Source organism: Cyprinus carpio, chromosome B11 (genome assembly GCF_018340385.1).
Source record: "Cyprinus carpio isolate SPL01 chromosome B11, ASM1834038v1, whole genome shotgun sequence".
Taxonomy (NCBI): domain Eukaryota; kingdom Metazoa; phylum Chordata; class Actinopteri; order Cypriniformes; family Cyprinidae; genus Cyprinus; species Cyprinus carpio.
The window spans coordinates 1,966,966-1,989,482 of NC_056607.1; the positions used below are offsets into that span (position 1 = coordinate 1,966,966).

General features: G+C 40.8%; 2 protein-coding genes across 4 annotated transcripts in view; one reads left to right on the forward strand and one right to left on the reverse strand.

The window, feature by feature from the left end:
- The window catches only part of LOC109085475 (ubiquitin-like modifier-activating enzyme ATG7), an 83,504-nt gene extending 63,604 nt beyond the window's left edge, over positions 1–19,900 (forward strand). Inside the window, exon 20 of the mRNA XM_042733530.1 lies at positions 19,091–19,900. The gene's annotated coding sequence lies outside the window, so the exon portion shown is untranslated. The remainder of the gene's footprint in view (positions 1–19,090) is intronic.
- Positions 19,901–20,225: 325 nt separating this feature from the next.
- Positions 20,226–22,517, reverse strand: part of LOC109098382 (transcription cofactor vestigial-like protein 4) — a 31,530-nt gene continuing 29,238 nt past the window's right edge. For all 3 annotated transcript variants that reach the window (XM_019111949.2, XM_042733529.1, XM_019111948.2), the window contains one exon: positions 20,226–22,438. In XM_019111949.2, coding sequence (XP_018967494.1) covers positions 22,209–22,438 — 230 coding nt within the window. In that variant the 3' untranslated portion in view covers positions 20,226–22,208. The remainder of the gene's footprint in view (positions 22,439–22,517) is intronic.

The window sequence follows — 22,517 nt, forward strand, 5'->3', positions numbered from 1 at the left end:
CACCGTGAACACACACCCGGAGCAGTGGGTATCATTTATGCTGCGGCGCCCGGGGAGCAGTTGGGGGTTCGGTGCCTTGCTAAACGGCACCTAAGTCGTGGTATTGCAAGCCCGGGACTCAAACCCACAACCTTAGGGCTAGGAGTCAAACTCTCTAACCATTAGGCCACGACTTCCCTAAATGAGCACATATTTAAGCATCGCCAACTCAGTCATGATTTCACAGGACACTCCAGAGTAGGTATGGGTGATATCTTATTGTTTGTGATATACCGGTAAAAATTCTCCCCACGATAAGAATTAGTCTTCCCACGATAATAACGATGAAGTCTAGTTGTTGACATTTCTGTGTGCGACTATGTGGAGTGATGTGAAGGAAGGCCCTTTTATACTGTGGTTGCGCAGGTAGTGACATCATAGGTGTCATGTGTGCCTACTGTTCTGGAGCGAGGAGACGCGGAGATGTAGGAGATTCCAATGATCATTGAACTTTATTGGACAAAACACCAGGAAAGCACATGTAGCACTGGGGTGAGACGAATAACACTGGACAGGAAATGAGGAGCAGAACACACTTTAAATGCACAGGAAACTAATCGGACACACCTAGGACAAATGGAACTGAACGGGGAACGCCTGGAACAAATGATAACTACATCAGGACAGGAACAGGAAAACCAAATAAGGAAATAAACATAACATGGAGCATGTGGGGGAAGGAAACACACACAGACACGGAACAGAGTCTGACAATAGGCTGTCGCTGGCCAGTGTTATTGTCGTGTTTAGATGTTTGCTTCAGACACCTGTCATGCTGATGGCGTTCCCCCATAGAGACCGCTAGAGGACGCAGTTCAAAGTTCCCCCAGAAGGGAACTGAGTATTTCCTTTAATAATGAGTACATATTATCAAATGAGCTTTTTTACAAATTTGATCGCCACAAAATCTTATTTACTTTTTGTTTGGAAACTGTTTTTGCTGGGTGATAGAAACTCTACTGACTTGTCTAAAGATAGTAAATATTGGATTTTGAGTAAATATTGTGTAGAAGAAGAGTTGAATTGAGCAGTGTTGTGTACATCTCTGTTGTCTTTGAAATGTACAAATCTCATATATCAGCCGTCAGCTCTGAAAGGCCGTGTTGGCCGTCTGTTTAAAGCTTTGGGTGAAACGGTCACACACATGTGCTCTTTTCTCAGAACTGTTTTGTTAAGTGGCTCTGCGTGTTGTTACGATCACATCAGTGGTTGAGTGTAAGGCCAGCTGTGTTGTGTTTACAGCGACTCTTAGTTAAACATATTTGTCTTTCATCAAGAGGCTTAAATCTCCTAAACTTCCTCACAAGCGAGTACATGGCTTCTCATTCGTGGATATTTGCAGTGCCAGTGTTTAGATTATTCACCTCCCCGTTTCTGCGCTTTGAAGGGTTTGACCTTGATTTGATTTTAAATAGGCCAGTCTGTGGAGAAAACACTAATATAACCCACACTCTTCAAAATAATGGAGATTTTCACAACAGTGCCACAGAAGAACCGTTTTGGGTTTCATAAAGAATCTTTCAGAAAACAGCTCTTAGAAGAACCATTTGTTTTCTATTGCAAAGAACATTTTAATAACATAAAGAAACTTTTCCATTGTATATATATATCCAAGATGTAGGTGACATTCTTTCTTCAGTAGAACAGTAAAGAAGATTTCTAGTTGAAACCCTCTGGTCTGTGGTGATTCGTAAAATACAAGTTAATGGGTACCTGTACTTTGAGAGTCAAGAAAAAAAAAGCATATCACAGAACACAAAATTAATACCCTAACTCCTGTTGATATATTGTGGTCTTATGAAGCAAAACAATCAGTTTGTGCAAGAAACTGAACCTTATTCACAACATTATTACCTGTAATCCTCAGGCAAACACAACCGATATCTAATTATTTTCTGCCAACTGATTCTATTGGGCAGTTCATATTTCAATAAACTGATTCAGCTGACTAGTTCATTTAAATACTCACACAATGACATAATGTATGCATAATTATATTATTAAAGCACCCAACAATGATGTGAAATGTGGATGTTTTTAAATGTCTAAAGCATAGGAAGTGAATGAAGTATGTATCACCACGGACCACAGAGTTCCAGCTAAAAATCTTCTGTTCTGTTGTACTTTCCATAAATAATTTATCTTCAAATCAAACAAACTCAGCATTTTAGTTTTCCCTTTAATATTATACATAAATATGCCCACATGGATTATTATAGGACACATTCAGGATTATTATATGGTCACATTGGAAAAATGTCAGTAGTGTAGCGCTGTATGAAGCACAGCTCTCACAGGAGTCACGCTCAAATCAAGCAGCTCTCTTTCCAAAACTCGACATGACCCACCTGAAGATGAGCGAGATCTGCAGGGGGGCTTCAAGTGAAACTCCCAATCCCATGGAGTACTATCGGAAAACATTTAAAGTACAGGCACTGACAGTGTTACTGTGATTGTTCACTATTTAGGGCTAGACGTGTGTGGTGCTGCCTATGCCTTCAGTCAACGGGCGCCTCTTTCTATTTCTGACAAACTGCACAGCTACTCCAGTCTTTATTTTGCCTGTCCGACTGAAACGAAATGGCTCATTTATAAATATCTGTGTGAGTTACTGCTGTGCATTTTTAGCCCTCATGTATTTATATAACTGATCGTTAAATCAAAGCCAAAGCATGGTGTTTCTGCTCCAGCGACTGTCCATGAATCAATAAAATATTTCCAATTTTTTTTTTTTGTTCAGCTGACTAACAACAAAATTGTCCTAGTTCTCTGCTCATTTGAGTCTGAACTACACAAGCCGTATGCAGCACCCATAAGCAGATTCAATCTTTCTTTAAATGTGTTTTATTATTAGCTACATTTAATCTGCAGATGTGCCAGCAGCTCTTCAGCAGAAATTATCCTGTTGCATCATGACACACAATTCATCAGAGAAACAACATGCTAACCACTCACTGTCGAAAGCAGACCAAGATGTTTTATCTTCAATTACAGAACATAAAGCAGTATTTCAACAGTTAATTTGTTTCTCTTCTGTCCTGTATAACCAAGATTAGTCAACAGGGGCCAAAATTGATTCTCACTAAACACTAATGTGAGTGAATCAAACTCACTACTAAAGTTACCCACTGAACGGCTAGGAACTCCAGCATTAAAGAATTAGGATTTCGGAAAAAAAAAGTCTGTCAAGAAATGTATTGAATATTCATATTTGTTTTTCATATCTTTAATTTTGTGTTAATATCTGTTGTATTAAGCAAAACAAAGATATGGTGTTTGAGGTCAGTACTTTTTTTTTTTTTTAAGAAATTTTTCAGCAAAGACATTAAATTTATTTGACAATAAAGACATTTAATATGTTACAAATAATTCATCTTTTAAATGAATGCTGTTCTTTTGAACTTTTTATTCATCTGTGAATCCTGAAAAATAAAATGTATCACGGTTTCCACAAAAATATTGTGCAGCACGACTGTGTTCAACATTGATGATAATCAGAAATGTTTCTTGAGCAGTAAATCATCATATTAGAATGATTTCTGAAGATCATGTGACACTGAAGACTGGAGTAATGATGCTGAAAATACAGCTGCGCATCACAGAAATAAATTATAGTTTAACATATTAGCTGTTTTAAATTGTAATAATATTTCACAATTTTTACTGTGTTTTTGATTAAATAAATGCAATCTTGTTGAGCAGAAGAGACTTCTTTCCAAAGACATTAAGAAATTGACACCAGACTTTTGAAGGATAATGTATCTATTTTTTTTTTTAATTTATTACATTTTTTTTTTAAATAAATGCTAAAGAAAGTTTCATGACCAAACTATCCGTGTACTTTAAGTGTTAAATTCGGCTCTCTCACCAGGAGCACTGTCCTGCAGGGTTTCTTTATCCGGAGAGCTGTTGTTACAGGTGCACGAGGAGTTTTTTACACATTGTTTGCGCAGGGATCAAACTTGTGTGCTGTAGAAATCAAGCGAGGATTGCTCATAGCTGTTGATCCATGGTGTTGTGGCTGGGAGAAAGCGTTGGATATGTTGGCTGTTTTATCTGTTCTCACGGCTCCAGATGGAGCACGACTGATCCTGGCACTGTCCAACAGCACTGTAATCTCCTCTCGGGCCCTTTAGGGGCCACATCACCAGCCCTTATCGTCAAACCTCGCATGGGAGCGAGAGATAGGATCGTCCCAATGTTTGGATTTTCCTTCTGTTTTTTTAGCCTTGTTGCAGATAAAGGTAATGGTTTTAAACCATGACGGTTTAATTATCTCCACCTATTGTGAGTTGTCATCGTAAACCTCATATTACAGATTATTGTCAGCCCACATAATGTTTAAAAGGAAGAATATACGCCATCCACAAATGATTGCTCGTATGAAATCTGTCATTTTGCTGTGGTGTGATTTGGCCTTTAGCTAGTGCACACAGTAATTAGTGGTGTTTGCTAAGGCAAGCCTCATTATTGTAGGTGCTCATAGTGTCAGTCGTGTCATCAAACCACTGAAGAGACTGTAGAGACCTTCACATCACTGTAAATAAAATAAAAAAGTTAAAAGCAGTATAAAGAAAGATTTTTAGTAGATTATTGTGCGAACTGAACAAGAACATTCTAAACATGTTTCTAACAGAAGTTGTTCAACTTTTGTTCAAAACTTGTGCAAATACTGTCCCAGCTTTCCAAAAATAAGTCATCAGAATATACAGTTTGGTAAGACTTTATTTTAGGGACAAATTCCCACTACTAACTAGTTGCTTATTGGCATGCCTATTATTAACATTATTGGCTGTTTATTAGTACTAAAAAGCTCATATTCTGCATGACCATATTCTACATCATAATCCTACCCAATACCTGAACTTAACAACTACCTTACTAACTATTAACAAGCAGCAAATTAGAAGTTTATTGAGGCAAAAGTCAATATCGAGAACTGGATTTTACGTTGCATCTGCATGCAGTGACATTTAAGGACAATATGTGCTAACTATTATTAAAAATGGTCACCGTTTTACTTTCTACCAGCTTATGCTGCTGCTTGGACTGTTAGTTAGTATTGGTTGATCATCACTGTGTTTGAGGAAAATGTGCATCTCAGTGCAGCTGCTGGATTTAAATTATTTGCCTATAATTGTAATTTGTTTGCAGGCTAACCCTTATCATTCAGTGGCTTCAAAAATCAAACATAAAGGTGAAATAATGATTTTTGAATCTCTTTGCACTGCAAGCCTTTAGTTTCCATGACAAGAAGTTATAAGTTCAATAGATGTCCCATTACTCATTAGATGAAAAGTACTTCAGCTGTCAGTTGTAGAAATGTTACGACAGACGTTTCTGTAGTAATCCATGTGATTGGGAATTTGGTGTGATTGAGAATGCAGATTTTACAGCAGATTAAAGTTAAAAAATCAACAATGATTTGACAGTGATGATATTGAGGCGTCACTCTCTTGAGTTCCTGTTATTTAATTTATAGACTATTTACACTGTGCAATTTTTGTGTAAATATGAGTACATGAGCAGCATTAAACAGTCAGATGCAGCTTCTGTCACACCTTTGCAGTGTAAAGACGGCTTTTGTTGTTGATGTTGAAAAAGTGAGATTGTCTGTAGTATTGTGATTGAAGTAGCTGGTTGAATCTAGTATTGATGTCAGAAGCTCAGATCGTGTTCGTCTGGATGAACATACATCAAACCCGTGCACAGAGATGATAACGGCGCAGACGTCACCTCTGTTTCTGTGGCTCTGGAACGAGAGCTGTGTTTGATTTGGGCTCAGCTTCTCTAAAAGGCTCCTCTTTGGTTTCAAATGATTTTTGAAAGCCTTCCAGTCTTTGTCATTAAAAGCTCTTTTCTCAGATGTTGGCTTTAAGGAGGTCTGTGTGTGTGTGTGTGTGTGTGTGTGTGTGTGTGTGTGTGTGTGTGTGTGTGTGTGTGTGTGTGTGTGTGTGTGTGTGTGTGACCACACTGGAGCGGCTGCTCGTCACACTGGTAATTAAGCGGGGCAGGTTTGCGCTTGCAGGCTTTCTGTTTTCCTCATCTGACGAAGCTCTGCTGTATCTCGGCGCTCCTCTCAGATGCTGTGATAAGCTTGGCTCCACCTGCCAAACTGGCGTGTGTGGACCTATGTGAAGTGTGCGTGTTCAGACCTGCAGCTCCTCCGGATATGACACCTGAAACACACCGGTCTCGTCCTGCTGAGATGAGTGTCAGACTGACCTGATCATCATCAGGACTCTTGCACTGGAATTCATCTGTAATGTTTGCTCTCATCAAGAATCCATTGCTTAACGATGATTAAGTGCACTTCAGTTTTGGTGTGAATATTACCGTATACATACAGCCAAGCACAGAGCCTTTTAAAGTGTCCTTAAAGGGGTCATATGATGTGATTTAAATTTTTTCTTTCTCTTTGGAGTGTTACAAGCTCTTGGTGCATAAAGAAGATCTGTGAAGTTGCAAAGACTAAAGTCTCAAACCCAAAGAGATATTCTTTATAAAAGTTGAGACTCGTTCACGCCCTTCTGAAACAGCTCTTTCTAACACGCCCCCACATCTCTACATCAGTATGTGGGAAGATTTGCATAACGCCACCCAAATGTTCATGCAAAGAAAGAAGGCGTATCTTTTATTCTAGTTGTAGTATTGTTGTTGCCGCCGCCTCTCATATCATATAAACGCTGTGTGTTTCACTGTGAAAGCGAAACTTCTTTGTTTGGCCCTCCAAAAGAGGATGATATCCGCTTCGTCATGCCTGGGGCTGATCCATGCTGGACGCGGAGGAAATACATCATCTTTGCATTGTGGATCGCCGAATCGGCTTTCACCGTGTACGAAGCGGAGTCCAGCCCGGGGTCATCACATGTGGTTGCCGCAAGCCCAACGGACGCTCCTACATAGAATCCACCGGCCGCGCCATTCTCAAGCTGCCCACATCTGCTCACTCAAGCCGGCCACATCTCACTCTAGACCGCGGCTCGCTCTAAGCCTCCGGCCTCTGCTCACTCAAGGCCGTGATGTATGATGCTGTTTTGTTGAGAAAGCGAAACTACTTTGGCCTTCCGAAAGAGGAGACAACTAGAAATCATGTTTATATCACCTTTATAATGGGTTTTATGTTTATGTCTCGTCGCTCCAGCCGGACAGGGCATCACAATATGTTAAAGGATGGGGAAGTCGTGGCTTAGTAGTTAGAGAGTTTGACTTCTAACCCTAAGGTTGTGGGTTCGAGTCTAAGGCCGGCAATACCACGACTGAGGTGCCCTTGAGCAAGGCACCAAACCCCCAACTGCTCCCCGGGCGCCGCAGCATAAATGATACCCACTGCTCCGGGTGTGTGTTCATGGTGTGTGTGTGTTCACTGCTGTGTGTGTTCACTTTGGAGGCTCATTTGTAACATGACAATTCAATGGCAGAATCTATGTTAAGCTCCCTTTATATTTCTGACACTGAGGATAAAATTGATGATGATGGTGATGATGTTGAAGCGACTAACTGTTTGGTCAATGCTAATGTTATCCAAGAAATGCAAGCAAGCATTGATAAATTAAAAGTGGATTTACTGGCCCTTAGCACAAAGGTGCAGGCTGGGGAACATGATTTTAAACAATCAGTTGAAAGCACCTTAAATCGGAAGGCCAGTGTCCAGCAGGCAGTGGATGCTAGCTTGGCAGAGTTAGGAGAATACTTCCAGAAAAGTCTGGAGAAGCTGGAGAAGGCTGTTGCAGATATTTTCCTGAGGAGAAAAGCAAAATTGTGGAGTCAGATGAAAAAGCTGCAATACACAATTACCCTTTCTCTGCCCCACCTTCAAGCATACACTCCAACTACTTCCTTTTCTTCTCTTACTGCCCCTAGCTCCCTGACTTCTGTGCGAAGTCTCCCATCCGATTGGAGTTTTCCTCCTTTGGAGATGTGTGTGAGATGGTGGATGTGCTCACATTCATCGAAAAGTGTGAAAACTACCTGGAAATCAGACCACTGCCCAGTGCCAAGCTTTTGGGTCCTGCTCTGAGCTGGTGGAAGGCTGAAAAGAGGTCTTTCATGGCATTCATGGCTGCTTTTTTTTTACCAAAGAATTACCTCACTGGGGTTTAGGACAAATTGAGGTTGTTGGTGCAGCAGCCAAAACAACGCCTGAGAGATTTTGCTTATGACTATTGGGTCCTCTGCTTGAAGTGGAAACCTGATGTTTCAGAGGATGGTGAGCCACATTCCCAATAACATCAACCCCAGGGTGGTGGGCTGCCTAAGAGGGATGGTAAGAACGGTAGAACAGTTGGTGAAATTGGGTTGAATGGAGAAGAATAAAAAAAACACCTAAAAGAAATACATCTAAACATCTGGCTGGCTTATATGCATTATCCTATTGATCCCGGTGGTGATGAGAGATGAAGATGGTGGTTGACACAGGAATACCTTTACACTAATGCATGAAACTGTGTGGAGACAGTTAGGAGGTGAAGCAACAACACAAACATCTGATCCTCCACCAAAAGTTCATCTTGGTAGATGGAAAAGTTCACCAAGCTATAGACCAGAAGAACATCAGTTATATGTGGAACAATAAAGTATGCAGGTTAAAGACCTTTAGAATGAAGGATGCCCACTTGGCATTTCTGCTTTTGGCTGGCTTGGACTTTTTGAGAGCGGCTAGAGCTATCTTGGAGCTTGCCCAGAATAGATATGGCCTAGAGGCAGAGGGAGGTTACATGCACTACTATTTCTCAAATGCTTGGATGACTCTGGAGCAATCTACCATGTCTGCGGGAGAATCCAGACTTCACCCTACCACTGTAAGCCTCTACTATTCCTTACTACTCACCACTCACTCCCGCTCAACAACAAGACACTCCAGTCTGGGACTCAGGCAATCAAGAGGAGCTGCTGAAACTGATGACTGCTTGGCCACATACTATCTCCAACGTCCTGGGGAAGACAGATGTGGAAAAACACAAAATCATTGTATCAGATGAAGTGCCCATTAAATCTTCAGCTTACCGTGTTTCCCCAATCAAGTGGAAGATTTTTTGAGGAATATGTGGACCAGATGCTCAATGACCACATCATCGAGCCCTGTTTTTCCTCTTGGTCTTCACCAGTCGTCCTGGTCCCTAAACCAGATGGATCGAATATATTTTGTGTAGATTATCAAAAATTTAAAGGGGTCATATGATGTTGCTAAAAAGAACATTATTTTGTGTATTTGGTGAAATTGAATGTGTTTTGCAGTTTATGGTTCAAAAGACTCAGATTGGCCAGCTATCCAGTGCTTTGTGATTGGCCGAATGCCTCAAGCATGTTATGGAAATGTTAAGCCCCTTGCCATACTTTGATGCATGTCCCGGTCAAAACACATGTGCGACAAGACAAAAGCAATTTGTTGCATCCAGTGGAGACATAATTATGGATTATAATGACTTATACTGTGTTTGTACACTTTGCGTTGCATCACGTTTCATAAACATAAAACCATGTCTGCATTTGTGATCGGAGAAACGACAAACAACAAGCACTACTCTACACCAGCGGTTCTCAATTCCAGTCCTCGCACCCCCAACTCTGTGTTAACACATTTTATTCAGATAATGAGCTCTTTAGAAGTGAGCTCCGTGCATGAACTGTGTTCCCATTTACATGGTCCCTATGCAGTATTCATTGCTATCTACTCCCTGAGCAGGGGAAATCTGTTGAAGTTTACCTCACTTCAGAACATTTATTCATAGATTTGCGCTGCACAATGTCTTCACACACGGACAAGTGTGGCATCATATACCTCTGTAAATAAATACAATTTAAATTCACGTTTTGTACTTTGAATGGAACATATATGTTCACTTCGAACTGGAATCATGGTGGAATATCCTGTGATGTCCACTTCGCAAGGCACTTACATTCGAATAGAACGAGCGTCTGAAGCCATAAGAGAAACATACAAAATGTGCAGAGCAGGGGGGCACGAGGACTGGAATTGAGAACCGCTGCACACTGCTCAAAACTCGTGTTTGAATCATCAGTGACAAATCCTTTTCATATGTAAACGTACTTACAGACTGTGAGTCAGAACAGCCGGCATTGTAGTCTCCTCTCCCAGGATCAAGAAGCAGTCCTCCATAAAATGTGCTGCACACAATATTTGGTTTGAACTGTTCTGGAACAGTGTTGTAAATACAACTTAATCACTGATTTCTATTTGTGACCTCTTTTGGAAGACCAAACAAAGTACTTTCCCTTTCACAGCGAAACACACAGCAACTGCACAAAATGGTGCCGGCAGCAACAGCGAGAATCAAAGGTTATGCCTTCTTTGTTTGCATTAACATTTGGGTGGCGTTATGCAAATCTGCCCACATTGTGACGTAGAGATGTGGGGGCGTGTTTAAACAAGGCATTTTAGGAGGGCGTGGACAAGTCTTAACTTTTATAAAGAATATCTCTTTGGATTTGAGACTTTAGTATTTGCAACTTTAGCGATCTTATCTATTCACAAACAGCTTGTAACACTCCAAAGAGTAAGGAAAACTTGAAATCGTATCATATGACCCCTTTAAAAAAAACAGTGCCTGATGCTTACTCCATGCACCTCATACAAAAGATCTTCGAGTCCATGGAGGATGCTGCATGTTTCAACATTTTAGATCTCCAGCCAGGCTACTGGCAAGTGGAGGTGGAGGACAAGACCGCCTTCATCACCACCACAGGGCTACATCAATTCCATGCTGTATGGGCTCAAAAATGCCGCAGCCACTTTCCAGAGGCTGATAGAAAAGATACTGGAAGAGTTGAGAGGACAATTTTGCTTCATCTACATTGACCACATCATTATCTTTCCGTCAATGTCAGAGCATATCACACATCTCAGTATAATACTGCAAATACTCACTCAGGCCAATCTCACCCTCAACTTGAAAAAATGCCACTTCTTTAAAAGGGAACTAAAATTTCTAAGCCAACTCATCTCTGAGAAAGGAGTTGAGGTTGATGCTGAAAAACCAAAGCTGTTGTTCAGTATCCCCCTCCCATTCCAAGGTTTCTTGGGATTAGCCGGCTGGTACCACAAATTCATCCCTTATTTTGCATATATCACAGCTCCCCTCAATAACCTAAAAAAGATAAATGTGAAGTGGCAATGGACCCTAGAATGCCAAGCCAATTCGACTCCATCAAGTTGTCCCTTCAGAATCCACCCATTCTTATGCAACCTGACCTCAACCAGCCATTTCAGGTGCACACAGATGACAGTGATGTGGGCCTGGGTGCCATTCTCTCCAAGCAAACATCTGAAGGAGAGAGGGTCATAGCTTATGCGTCACAAACACTACGTGGGGTGGAGCTTAACTATTCTACTTCCGAAAAGGAATGTTTGGCTGTGGTCTCGGCAGTGGAGAAGTGGAAAGATAACCTCTGACCTGATGGTCCCTGCATCTACAGGAGTTTGACTTTCAAGTTCACCATCGGAAGAGTTGTCTTAACATGGGTCAAGACGCGATGTCCAGAGCCCCTATGCTTTTGAGGGAAGAAGAGGCACCATGTCTGACAATAACTACAACAAATCATTCCTCAGACATTCTCCACTCATTTGCTGAAATCGTACAAGCCCAACAGAGCGACAAAACTGTCAGTTGTCTGAAAGCAGAACCTAAAAACAGGAAGATAAAAGAACAGCAAGGGGTATTATACCGTCAGGTATCAACGAGGAATGGTGGTGGTCCCACATACCTTAATACCTGGGTTTCTACACTATTTTCATGACAACCCACTGGGAGGACATCTGGGCAGACTAAAAAGAGGTGGCATGGTGGCCACCAGTTCAACGTAACCTAGGAACAGCTAGAATTATGCCAAGGGATGTGAAAAGTAATCTAAAAAGTAGTCTAATTATATTACCTAAAATGTGTAATGTAAGGGATTACATTACTAACTACGATTTTTGTCATGTAATTTGGAATCAGTAACATTTATAAATTTGTAAGTAATCTACCCAGCTCTGGACGTATACTACGCTTCTGTTGTTGTCTTGTTCTTTGGGTCCTTAATCAGAACGGTTGATTCCCTCTTTTATTTGTGTGGCCTTCACAGCATACTACTGTGTGTGTGTGAGTGTTACATTATTTCTCCAAATCTTGCAGCTCTATTCCAGGTTTCCTGTTCACTTTGACTCATTTTGTGATGTTTGTGCTCATGTTAAAGATATGAGCATATTACTTGCGTAAATAATGACAGTCTGTGGACGAATGTTTCCTTCAAATCGACATTCTGCATTCTGCAAGGAACAGCAGCCTTTTTTTTTATTTCTCTGTGGTGGGAAGAAAGCTCAGTCCGGAAGGAGCGGGACCCTGAAATGGCCTTTCCCTGGATCTGTGGGGCAGGAAGTGTGTCACAGAGAGAGACGGAGCCAGGATGAGTGCAGTGGAGCGGGGCCTCCATCCATCCGTCCCCAACAACAACAAACCACAGCTGCAGCGCTCCACACCCTCCACTGCGCTCCACACGCTGCTGATTTTGTCAATCTGTGCGACGCGGAGAGAGAAAAGAGTGCAAGAAACACTCTCACCATATTCACGATGCCTCCTAGATATGTACAGTACAGTACAATATGAGTGTATTTACATTAGAAATGAGCAGAGTTTCTACACTGTGTGTGTGTGTGTGTTGGATTGAAGCAGTGACTCATGGTCCAGAGGGAGCGAGTGTGGAGCTGTGTGTGGAAGTGAGTTTGGAGGATGGCCTGAGGAGGAGTTTAGAGACGTGAGGAGGGAAAAACCCAGGCTGTGTGCTCCAAACAGCGCACTAAACTTCCCCTTCCACGTCAGCCGTGAGCGCAGCGTAACACCACCCAAACACACAGACCACACACTCGCTCTCTGCCATGTCGCTCCGAGAGACTGTGCTGTATGCTGGAGAAACTGTTCCCTTACATAACATGAACACCATATGGAAAACTTATAGCAGAACTATCAAATTTTGCTTTAAGTTTGATTGCATCATATAATAATTGCTGTTAATAGTGTTTATCGTCTATGTGATTACGTCTTTAATTGATTTTTCCATACATTTCTGCCATATGCACATAAAATGACAGTCACCACTGATAAGCTAATTTTCTGTAAAGTTGCTTTGCAATGATTTGTATCGTAAAAAGCGCTAAGCAAATAAACTTGAATTGAATTGAATTGAATTGAAATAACTAGTGTTAAGTGAACAGGAAGTGGTATTATTTGGTGCCTTTATGCAGCATGGTCTATCTTAATCCAGTTTCTCAGTTTTACTGTATGTATATATATATATATATAGTTTGATTTAGTTATAGTTATTTTAATACTTCAACTAAAAAACAAGAAATGTTGAAATGGTCAAGAAGCAAAAATTTTGTGTTTATTTTATTTCAGTTACTGTTTATTTCATTCAAAGCAGGGTTATGAATGTTAGTTAAAAGTTATTACTAAAGCTAATAAAACATGTTTGTTAATTAAAATGAAGCTGAAAAAATATAAAACAACATACTAAATGAAAAAATTTAATGACCTATGTAATTGACAATGTAAATGTAAATGAAAAAAAAAACCCTCAAATATTTTAGAAATGTTGCTTTGGCAACTAACTGAAATAAGTTTAAGTTGAAGCACTAAACTTACTACAGAATTAAAAACAAAGACTAAACTAAAACTGAGTCAGACTTAAGCTCAGACTTACATTTTAGTCTGTGACTAGACTTCGTGATATCCCCCCTTAAATGTATAGAAATGACATAAATCATGTCTTTAAGCTGTAAAAGTAACAGGGCGATGAAATGGCAGACTTCATAGAAACTGAATGTAAAATAAGGCTCATGCAGCTCTTTTATATGATCTGATTTCTCTATGTTTTTGTGGGATCTGCAGAGATGGATGTTGAACCCTTAAAGAAAATACTTAACCCAAAAATCTACATTCTGTCACCATTTACTCAACCTCATGTTGTTCCAAACCAGTTCGATACCAAAATGGTTTGGTTACCAGTGACTTTGAATTTGTGGACAAAACGTCTTATTTTCATTCATGCATTCATTTTTGTTTTTGGGTGAACCATCACTTTAAAGAAATGAGCGTTCTGTCATCATTTACTGATCCATTGTTTGTTCAGACCTGTATCATTTTCTTTGGAGCACAAAAGGAGTTTTGAATCATGTACTGGTTGCTCTTTTCTATTAAGCTTCAAAAAGGGCACAAGGCAACAGAACTCCAGCTTGGGTGAACTAGTCCTCTAGACAAGTCCAGGTTATCACATGCTGGTTGTGTACTTGAGGACTCATTTTAGCATCAGACGAAACACTCGATATCAGTCATTCTAAAGACTTTCCATATCCTGAATTTCCCCGAATGTTGGCTGGTGTTGTTAGCATTAGTCTGTGTCCCTCATGCACACACCTGTGTGTGTTAAACCTGACCAGACACGTTCCTCCTGCTGGAAACAAGCCTCCGGCAGCACTGTTACAGCTCCGCTCTGCTGATGGGAAAACCATTTGAAATAGTCATGAGGCGAAAGCGTTACGGTTATAGTTCACCTGTGTGACGTGCAGTGTTCTGGAATGAGCCGATCGTGTAGCGAATGCTCATCCTGACTTCAGTGAATATCACCTTTACATGAGCTGCTTTGGCCAAGCAAAGCCATCGACTGATGGAATGAAAATGAATAGGAAAAACTCAACCCAGTTAAGTTACAAAGCTACAGAGACATACTTATTCCCAAGACTGAATGAAATAAGATGGTTTCAGTAGGAACTCTAGTGTTGGTTAGAGTTTGTTTTGTGATTTGAAACATTATTTTGTCGTGTTCACAAAGTGAGATGTATTCAACCACCGTGAACCGAGCACTGTAGCGTTTCATATTCTGAGCTACTGCGATTGATGGTCAGTTGTGATTCAGTGATAAACCCTCAGTTCATCCCAGATCAGGATGAGTTTGTTTCTTCATCAGGTTTGAATGGGTGCTGTCAGAATGAGAGTCCAAACAGCTGATAAAAACATCACAATAATCCACAAGCAATCCACAGCACTCCAGTCCAAATGCTGGTTACAAATTAATTTGTAAAGTGCATGATTAATTTTTTATTATTATTATTATTTAGAATATTTATATATTCACTCAATTATCTACAAGATCATAAAAACTGCATTCATAATTATAGAAAAAAAAAACAATATATTTAAAATAGTTTTTGAGTTAAAGGGATAGTTCACCCAAAAATGAAAATTATGTCATTAATGACTCACCCTCATGTCGTTCCAAACCCGTGAGACCTCCATTCATCTTCGGAACACAGTATAAGATATTTTAGATTTAGTCCGAGAGCTTTCTGTCCCTCCATTGAGAATGTATGTACGGTATACTGTCCACGTCCAGAAAGGTAATAAAAACATCTTCAAAGTAGTCCATGTGACATCAGAGGGTCCGTTAGAATTTATTGAAGCATCGAAAATACATTTTGGTCCAAAAATATCAAAAACTATGACTTTATTCAGCATTGTCTTCTCTCCCGGGTCTGTTATGAGCGCGTTCACAGCACATCCGGTTCACGAACGAATCACTCGATGTAACCGGATCTTCTTGAACCAGTTCACCAAATCGAACTGAATCGTTTGAAACGGTTCGCAGACAACAATAAGCATTAATCCACAAATGACTTAAGCTGTTAACTTTTTTAACATGGCTGACACTCCCTCTGAGTTCAAATAAACCAATATCCCGGAGTAATTCATTTACTCAAACAGTACACTGACTGAACCGAGCCAGATAACGAACGAAACATTGACTCGTTCTCGAGTCAAGAACCGGTTGCATCGGTTTTCGGATCACCGGTAGTGATGGGAAGTTCTGTTCTTCTCCGCGAACCGGTTCTTTCGGACAGTTTGATTCAATAAACCGGTTGCCGAAAAACGGTTCACCAGTTCTTTTGCGCTCGACGTAATGACTTCATTAGCGATGATTGCCCTTGATTCAAGCCTTCGGTTTACCCGCGCTCATAACATTAGCACAGAATCAGTTCAGAATCAATCACCAAAAGAACCAGTTCAGTTCAGACGCGCGGTGTGTCAGTGTGAATCACGCATGCGCAGTATCATCAGCTCCTCGCTTCTCGAACCGGACGCGTCCGACAGAAACGGAGGTCTCACGGGTTTGGAACGACATGAGGGTGAGTCATTAATGACATAATTTTCATTTTTGGGTGAACTATCCCTTTAAGCAAGTTACAAATGCAGGGCACTGACTTAACGATATAATGTCATCTGCACATTTATGAATTTAGCTGAGAAAGTAGTTCAGTAGATTTGTGTTTAGAAATTATTTATATATTTAAAAAAAAAGTTTTAATTGTTATGAATTAATCTAAGAGTGATTATTCATTTTTAAAATGTTACTTTAACAACAGGACATCTGTTATGATTTCAGTTTATTTGTTCCTGTCAGTGGTTTGATGGTCAGAGTAAGTGCACGGATGGCTGCTGATGCTGTGAATGACGGATCTTCTGAGAGGAACACAGGCTGAACGTGTGTACTGACAGCTTTAATAATAACTCAGTGCTGTGGTCAGGTTAATGTGAGCGAGAGATGAAGACGGTGTTCACATGTTCTGTTCTCTCAGTAATTACTTCAGAATGAAAGACTTCTTCAAGACAAACACAATCTCCTGTGTGTTTGGTAGAATATTCTTTATAGTGTTGATCTGTCTCTCTCTCACACATGCTGTGTATATGTAACCCGAGGGCTTGTGTTGTTGTGTGTAACATGTATGACATGCGGTCACACGCCCGTGGGGCGACTCTACAGCACTGCTGTAATTGAATGATAAATGTGCTACACTGTTATTAAGATAATTACAGCTCTGAACCGCTGCTGCAAACTCAAGCGCACTCTCCTGCAGCAGCAGAGCAGGGTGTGGATTCACCTCCTCACCGCTCTGATCTTCATAGCCCTTCAAAGACTGCTTCATGGCTTTACTGCAACACAAACACTCTTCTGGAGAGATGGAGAGAGAGAGGGAGGGAGAGAGAAAGAGAGAGATAGAGGGAGAGAGAGAGAGGGAGGGAGAGAGAAAGAGAGAGATAGAGGGAGGGAGAGAGAGATGGAGAGAGAGAGAGGGAGGGAGAGAGAGAGAGAGAGATAGAGAGGGAGGGAGAGAGAAAGAGAGAGATAGAGGGAGGGAGAGAGAGATGGAGAGAGAGAGGGAGGGATACATACAACGATAAAGAGAGAGAGAGAGAGATAGAGGGAGGGAGAGAGAGATGGAGGGAGAGAGAGAGGCATCCCCTGAATCTGTGCTTCTCAAAACACTCACACTGGCCAGGACTACATTCAACGCTAAGAAATTTTTTCTTTTCTTTTTTCTGATGCAGTTGACAAAAGCTGGTTGTTTTCAAACTTTATTTTCTATATCAAATTAATTCAACTGGATTATTAATTTTGATCTATTCAAATAATTAGCCTTGATTCATTTTGTGATTGCAGAAGTGCGTTCTTCAGTAAAAACAATTGATATTTATATTTTTTTTAATTTAATTTCATAACATTTTATTCTTATTTATTAATTTATTATTGTTGTTGCTATATTTTACTGTATTAATATTTTAGTATAATAATAACAATAGTCATCATCATCAAGCCTTCTGGAAGATGGATTGCTGAGGGTCCCTGGTTAAAAACCACTGTTTTAATTTAAGCATATTTTTTATATGCATTTTTTAACAGCACACAACACAATTATATTAGTGCACTTCATTAAACCTGCAACTGGAGGAAAAAATATGTGCCTGTGGCAACATTTTTGCAAAAATTACATTGCATGTTTCATGGCAGTTTTTAAGTGAAATGTCTTAGTGTTGCTTAAAGCACGTGACATTTTCTCTGAAACATTTTTTGTTGGTTCATGCGTATATTGTTGCAGTACAGACATGAAATGTCCAGTTACTGATCACATTTGAAAATAAAACAGCACCAACACTTAACCCGACTGATAATGTTCACAAAAGCACATGTGGCATGAAAAATAATTTGCTGAAGCAACCGTCATTTTGTCTTGCTTCCACGAGTGTTGAGCTTTTATCGTGACTTGTGTTTCTCAAGTGTAATGCTGCACCAGGTGTGTGATCCAGCAAGTTTACTACATCAGAAAAGCTGATTATGTGACGCAAATTATGTAATGTATTAGTTTACAAATCATGCACCCCAGTCAAAGTGTTTTGAGCTCATGAAATATGATTGTGTAGGGACCCACACGAAAATAAATCTATTAATCGATAATCTGTCCAAGAAATTGTGATTTGTGTAAAAAGGAACACAAATCATTTTTAAAAGTTTTACTGCTAGTAGTGTTCATTTCATGTGTATAGCTATGTTTTGGATGGAGATAAGAGTAGGTTTTCCAAATTCACCGGTGTTGCAAAAACACCTCTGCGCATGATTTAATGGATGTGATATTACATTTCTGCATCTCTGGGTTTTCTCAGAAATGTTACACAAGCCTGTGTTTTGCCTGTGGGCGAGATTCTTGATCAACTTTGATGATAACCACACAGAGACTGATGGCACATGACATTTCTGTCTGTTTTATGTGAATGATCCATGAGGAGCTGCTGTGTTTGTGTGAAGTGATTATCTGAGGGGCTTACTCTTCAGCTCTCTTTATCTCTCCAGGGTTTTTTTTTTTTTTTTTTGACTTGGTGCAGACTTCAAAGTGAAAAGGCCGCTGAAGTTGTTTTTGTTCAGCTTTTATTAGCATGTCAATGACACGGAGGTTTTGACAGCCAGGTGTGCCGCAGAAGAAAGAGGCCCCGTCCGCCTCCGTCATCCAAACACACACTCACACACTCGCGTCTGGCCTCTTTGTCCTCAAAGGACGTTCATCTTCAGTCTCGGAGTTTAGTCTTCAAACATGCGTGTTGTGTGCAGGATTAGCGCTTGAAAAGAGTTTTGCATGTTGAGATGATAATGCTGCACACCTGCAGAGCACTGCACAGTTTTATACACATATTTGAACAGCTTTCTAATCTCCTGTTCTTCTGTCCTGCAGATCTGGGACATGAGCGATGAGAGCATCTGAAGAAACCGCTGGACACACAGAAGGACGCTCCTTTAACTGGCGGTGATTTTCGGTGCTCTTACACTGGTTTCTCACTGCACAATGACCCTTCATCATATACTATTACAGCTGTCAGAGCTTGTCTGTGTCGGGATAGACACCAGAGATGATAAACTGATGCTGTGATCTGCTCTGGTCTAGACATCGAGTCCAGCGGTGATTAGTCTTAAAAACTGTCATTTACACACCCTCATATTGCTCAAAGACTTGGTTCAGCTTCAAAACACAACAGAAGATATTCTGAAGAATATTGGGACCCAAAAGGTTGATGGTAGCGATCGTCTTCATAGTATTTTTTTCTCCAAAATAGATGTCAATGGCTATCGTCAACTGTATGGTTACCAACAGGCTTCAGAGTATCTTGTGTTTAAAACAATGTGAGAATGAGTAAATTACAGATTTTTAATTTTTGGGTGAAGGTTTCTTTTCCTGCCCATAGTTTTTGTCCTCTGGACAGTTTATATGGCATCTGTGCTGACTAAGATCCTGCCTTAAGCCATTTTTTTTTTAACTGGCCTAATGTTCATTAAAAGTGTAGTAGATTGTTTATGGCAGTGGTCTGGACCTTCCCTGAGTTCAATGCCAATGCAAACCCCCCTGAACTGAAGAAGTGTTGTGGATCATTGTAAAAGGACAGCACTGAGCTCTTGGTTTGCATTCACAAGTGAATGTTCTCATCTGTCCTCGCACCACTGCGCTGTAACGCTCTAGAAATGTGGCATTCTGAAACTTGCCATTTGTGCTCATAATAAACATGAAATATATTCACTATCCATTCTGAAATGTCATGTCTTTTAGTCACTTGGGTCAAAGAGTCGTAACCACGTCCTGGAATCACGAGGTTAGAACTCAAGATGTTTCTTTGTGATGCTGCTGGTCTCAGTCTGTGTTGTAGGTAAAGGGGAAACGAGGCCAGATGAAAGACTCTGTTTCCTGGCACATGCTCAGTGATGATAGAGCAGTGAAAGCATCTCATTGGAATTACAGTAAGTGACATTGTTAAAGCATTTTATTTTCCCCAAATGTAATCAGTTGTTTTCACAAAGGATGAATCATAAGTCACGGCTGGGGTTTAAGAGCACTTTATTGTTCATTGAGGCTACTTAAAAGTACAAAACAATGGCCTGCCAAAAGTTTGTTTTATTCCAAGGAGAAACAAGGCCAAGAAACGAGGGTATAATACAGATTTACAAATCATTAAGTACACTCGAGGTGCAGCGAGAAGTGTTTTAAACTGTTGGTTTGTCGTCGTTCTCCTGGAAGCGCACATCAAATAGAAACTCTCGCTGCTCGACTCAAGCGACGGTACTGGAGTGCAGTAACTCGAGTCTGTTTGTTCATTTGTCTCCAGAGACAGTCGAAAGCCTCCGTTCAGAAGTGTGTCGAGACTCAGTAGCCTTCAGAAATAATACACAAGTGGCTGTTACACTAACGCAGTGTTTTCATAGAATAACTGTGTTCCTGCACTTTAACCTTAAACAGACAAAACCTACAAACAAAAAAGATCAACTTTTTTTCTCAAAAAAAAAAAAAAAAAAAAAGCATGATTACAATAAAGGACAAGGGAAAAATTAAATAGCTACATATCATTAACAAATTAATTGTTCCTCAAAAAATACCTACGATTTTTTCTCTGTACATTCGTTACGCACAGCGTAATGATGGTCTTATAGTTTCCTATATAAAAACTTTTTTTTGTTTTTAAATGATTTACCTACAGCGTGTAGGGTAACGTGTCACAAGCAGAAAGTAAGTGTCCTACCCAGTAAAATGGTAGTGAAGTGTGTGTGTGTGTGTGTGTGTGTGTGAGAGAGAGAGAGACAGACCTCAGAAATCCTCAGTCTCTTCGTGACAAACACACACTGAAAGCAGAGTCCTTTTGAAGCGCGTCGTGTTTGAATCCAGGGCCGATGGAATGTAAGGACGAGCGTCTCTTGTGAGTAGCTACACTGAACACAAGACCTGCACGCCGTTCCCTATCAGAGGAATGTTTGTGATGCGGTACAGGCGGACCGTCTCGACAGAATTAAGAGAAGAAACGCGCACACGAATCTAGCTCGACGTTTCCAGCAGATCGTCAACGCTGCAGCTGACCTGTCCATAGCTGCAAACGCTCTTTTTTTCAGTCAGGCAAAGCGACAGCATCCTGTACCACGGATTAATAACAAGCAAAACCAACCGTTAATATATAGATGGCCTGTCCGGAGGCTGATCTCTGTATCTGGCAGCTACCACAATGAATATTGAATAGAAAATAATAATATGGAGTACAACTGTACCAGCAGTAAGTTTATCTAGGACTGTTACTGACAAAAATAAAATCAAATCTGAAGAGAAGGCTAAAAGTATTACGATTGAAATGTCTACACAATAATAGATACCAGCTATTTTAAAAACATGCACTTATATAAGCACTAGTTTACCCTTAAACCTTTAGTCTACTCTACTAAAACCACAGTGCCTGGGAAAGACCCATCCGAAGCGAGAAGAATGCCCACGTCTGCCGCAGTCCAGTTGTGTCAGCGCCGTAGAGAAGCGAGAGCCCAAGCCAAAGAAAACAGGCCCCCTCCCCGACCTGCGGAAGCCACGTGAAGCGCACCACCTGCCGAACGTCTTCTGAACATCCCATCGACGCCACACTCACATCCGTCCATCCATAGTGCAAATCAGTCCAGGCCTTCCGTTACAAGTGTACACGTACAGATTCAGGACACAACCGGGAGAGAGAGAGCGAGAAAGACTTCTGGGTGAAAGGTTTGCATCAGCGGTTTCTTTGGTATCTGAGGCAGATGGTTCGGTAGTGATCTTTATCTCAAAAAAAATATATATATATAAAAATAAAAAAAAAAGGGTATGGGCATCCCATAACGCAACAGCCAAGCTAAAAGTATACTAGCATACTTACAAACAAAAGAAAAAGATTCAAAAGCACAACTGAGAGTTAAAGGAGCACCTCCTCGTCTTGCGTTCTTTTATGTACATAGCTATACGTCAGCTCTGCTAAAACATGCATGCTTTGAGAGTGAAGCGGGGTTCTCTGGTCCTCTTTTCAAGACACGAGGGAAGGGGAGTGATTGTGGTTGACCATGTGGCCGTTGGTGGAGGAGTCTGGGCTCTTGGCCTTGATCTGCAGCCACGTCTCGCCCAGCGCCTTGGCGAAGTGGTCATCCACCGATCCGGTGATGGACACCGAGTTTGTGACCGGCTCGGGCTCCTTGTAGTTCTTGCCCAGGCTGCGGCGGAAATGCTCCTCGATGACGGGGTCACAGGCCGTGTTCGCTGAGGGACACAGAAACACCGCTTAGTACAGATAAGACCTCCAACAGACGCCGCGGTCCACAGTTAGGGCACAACACTA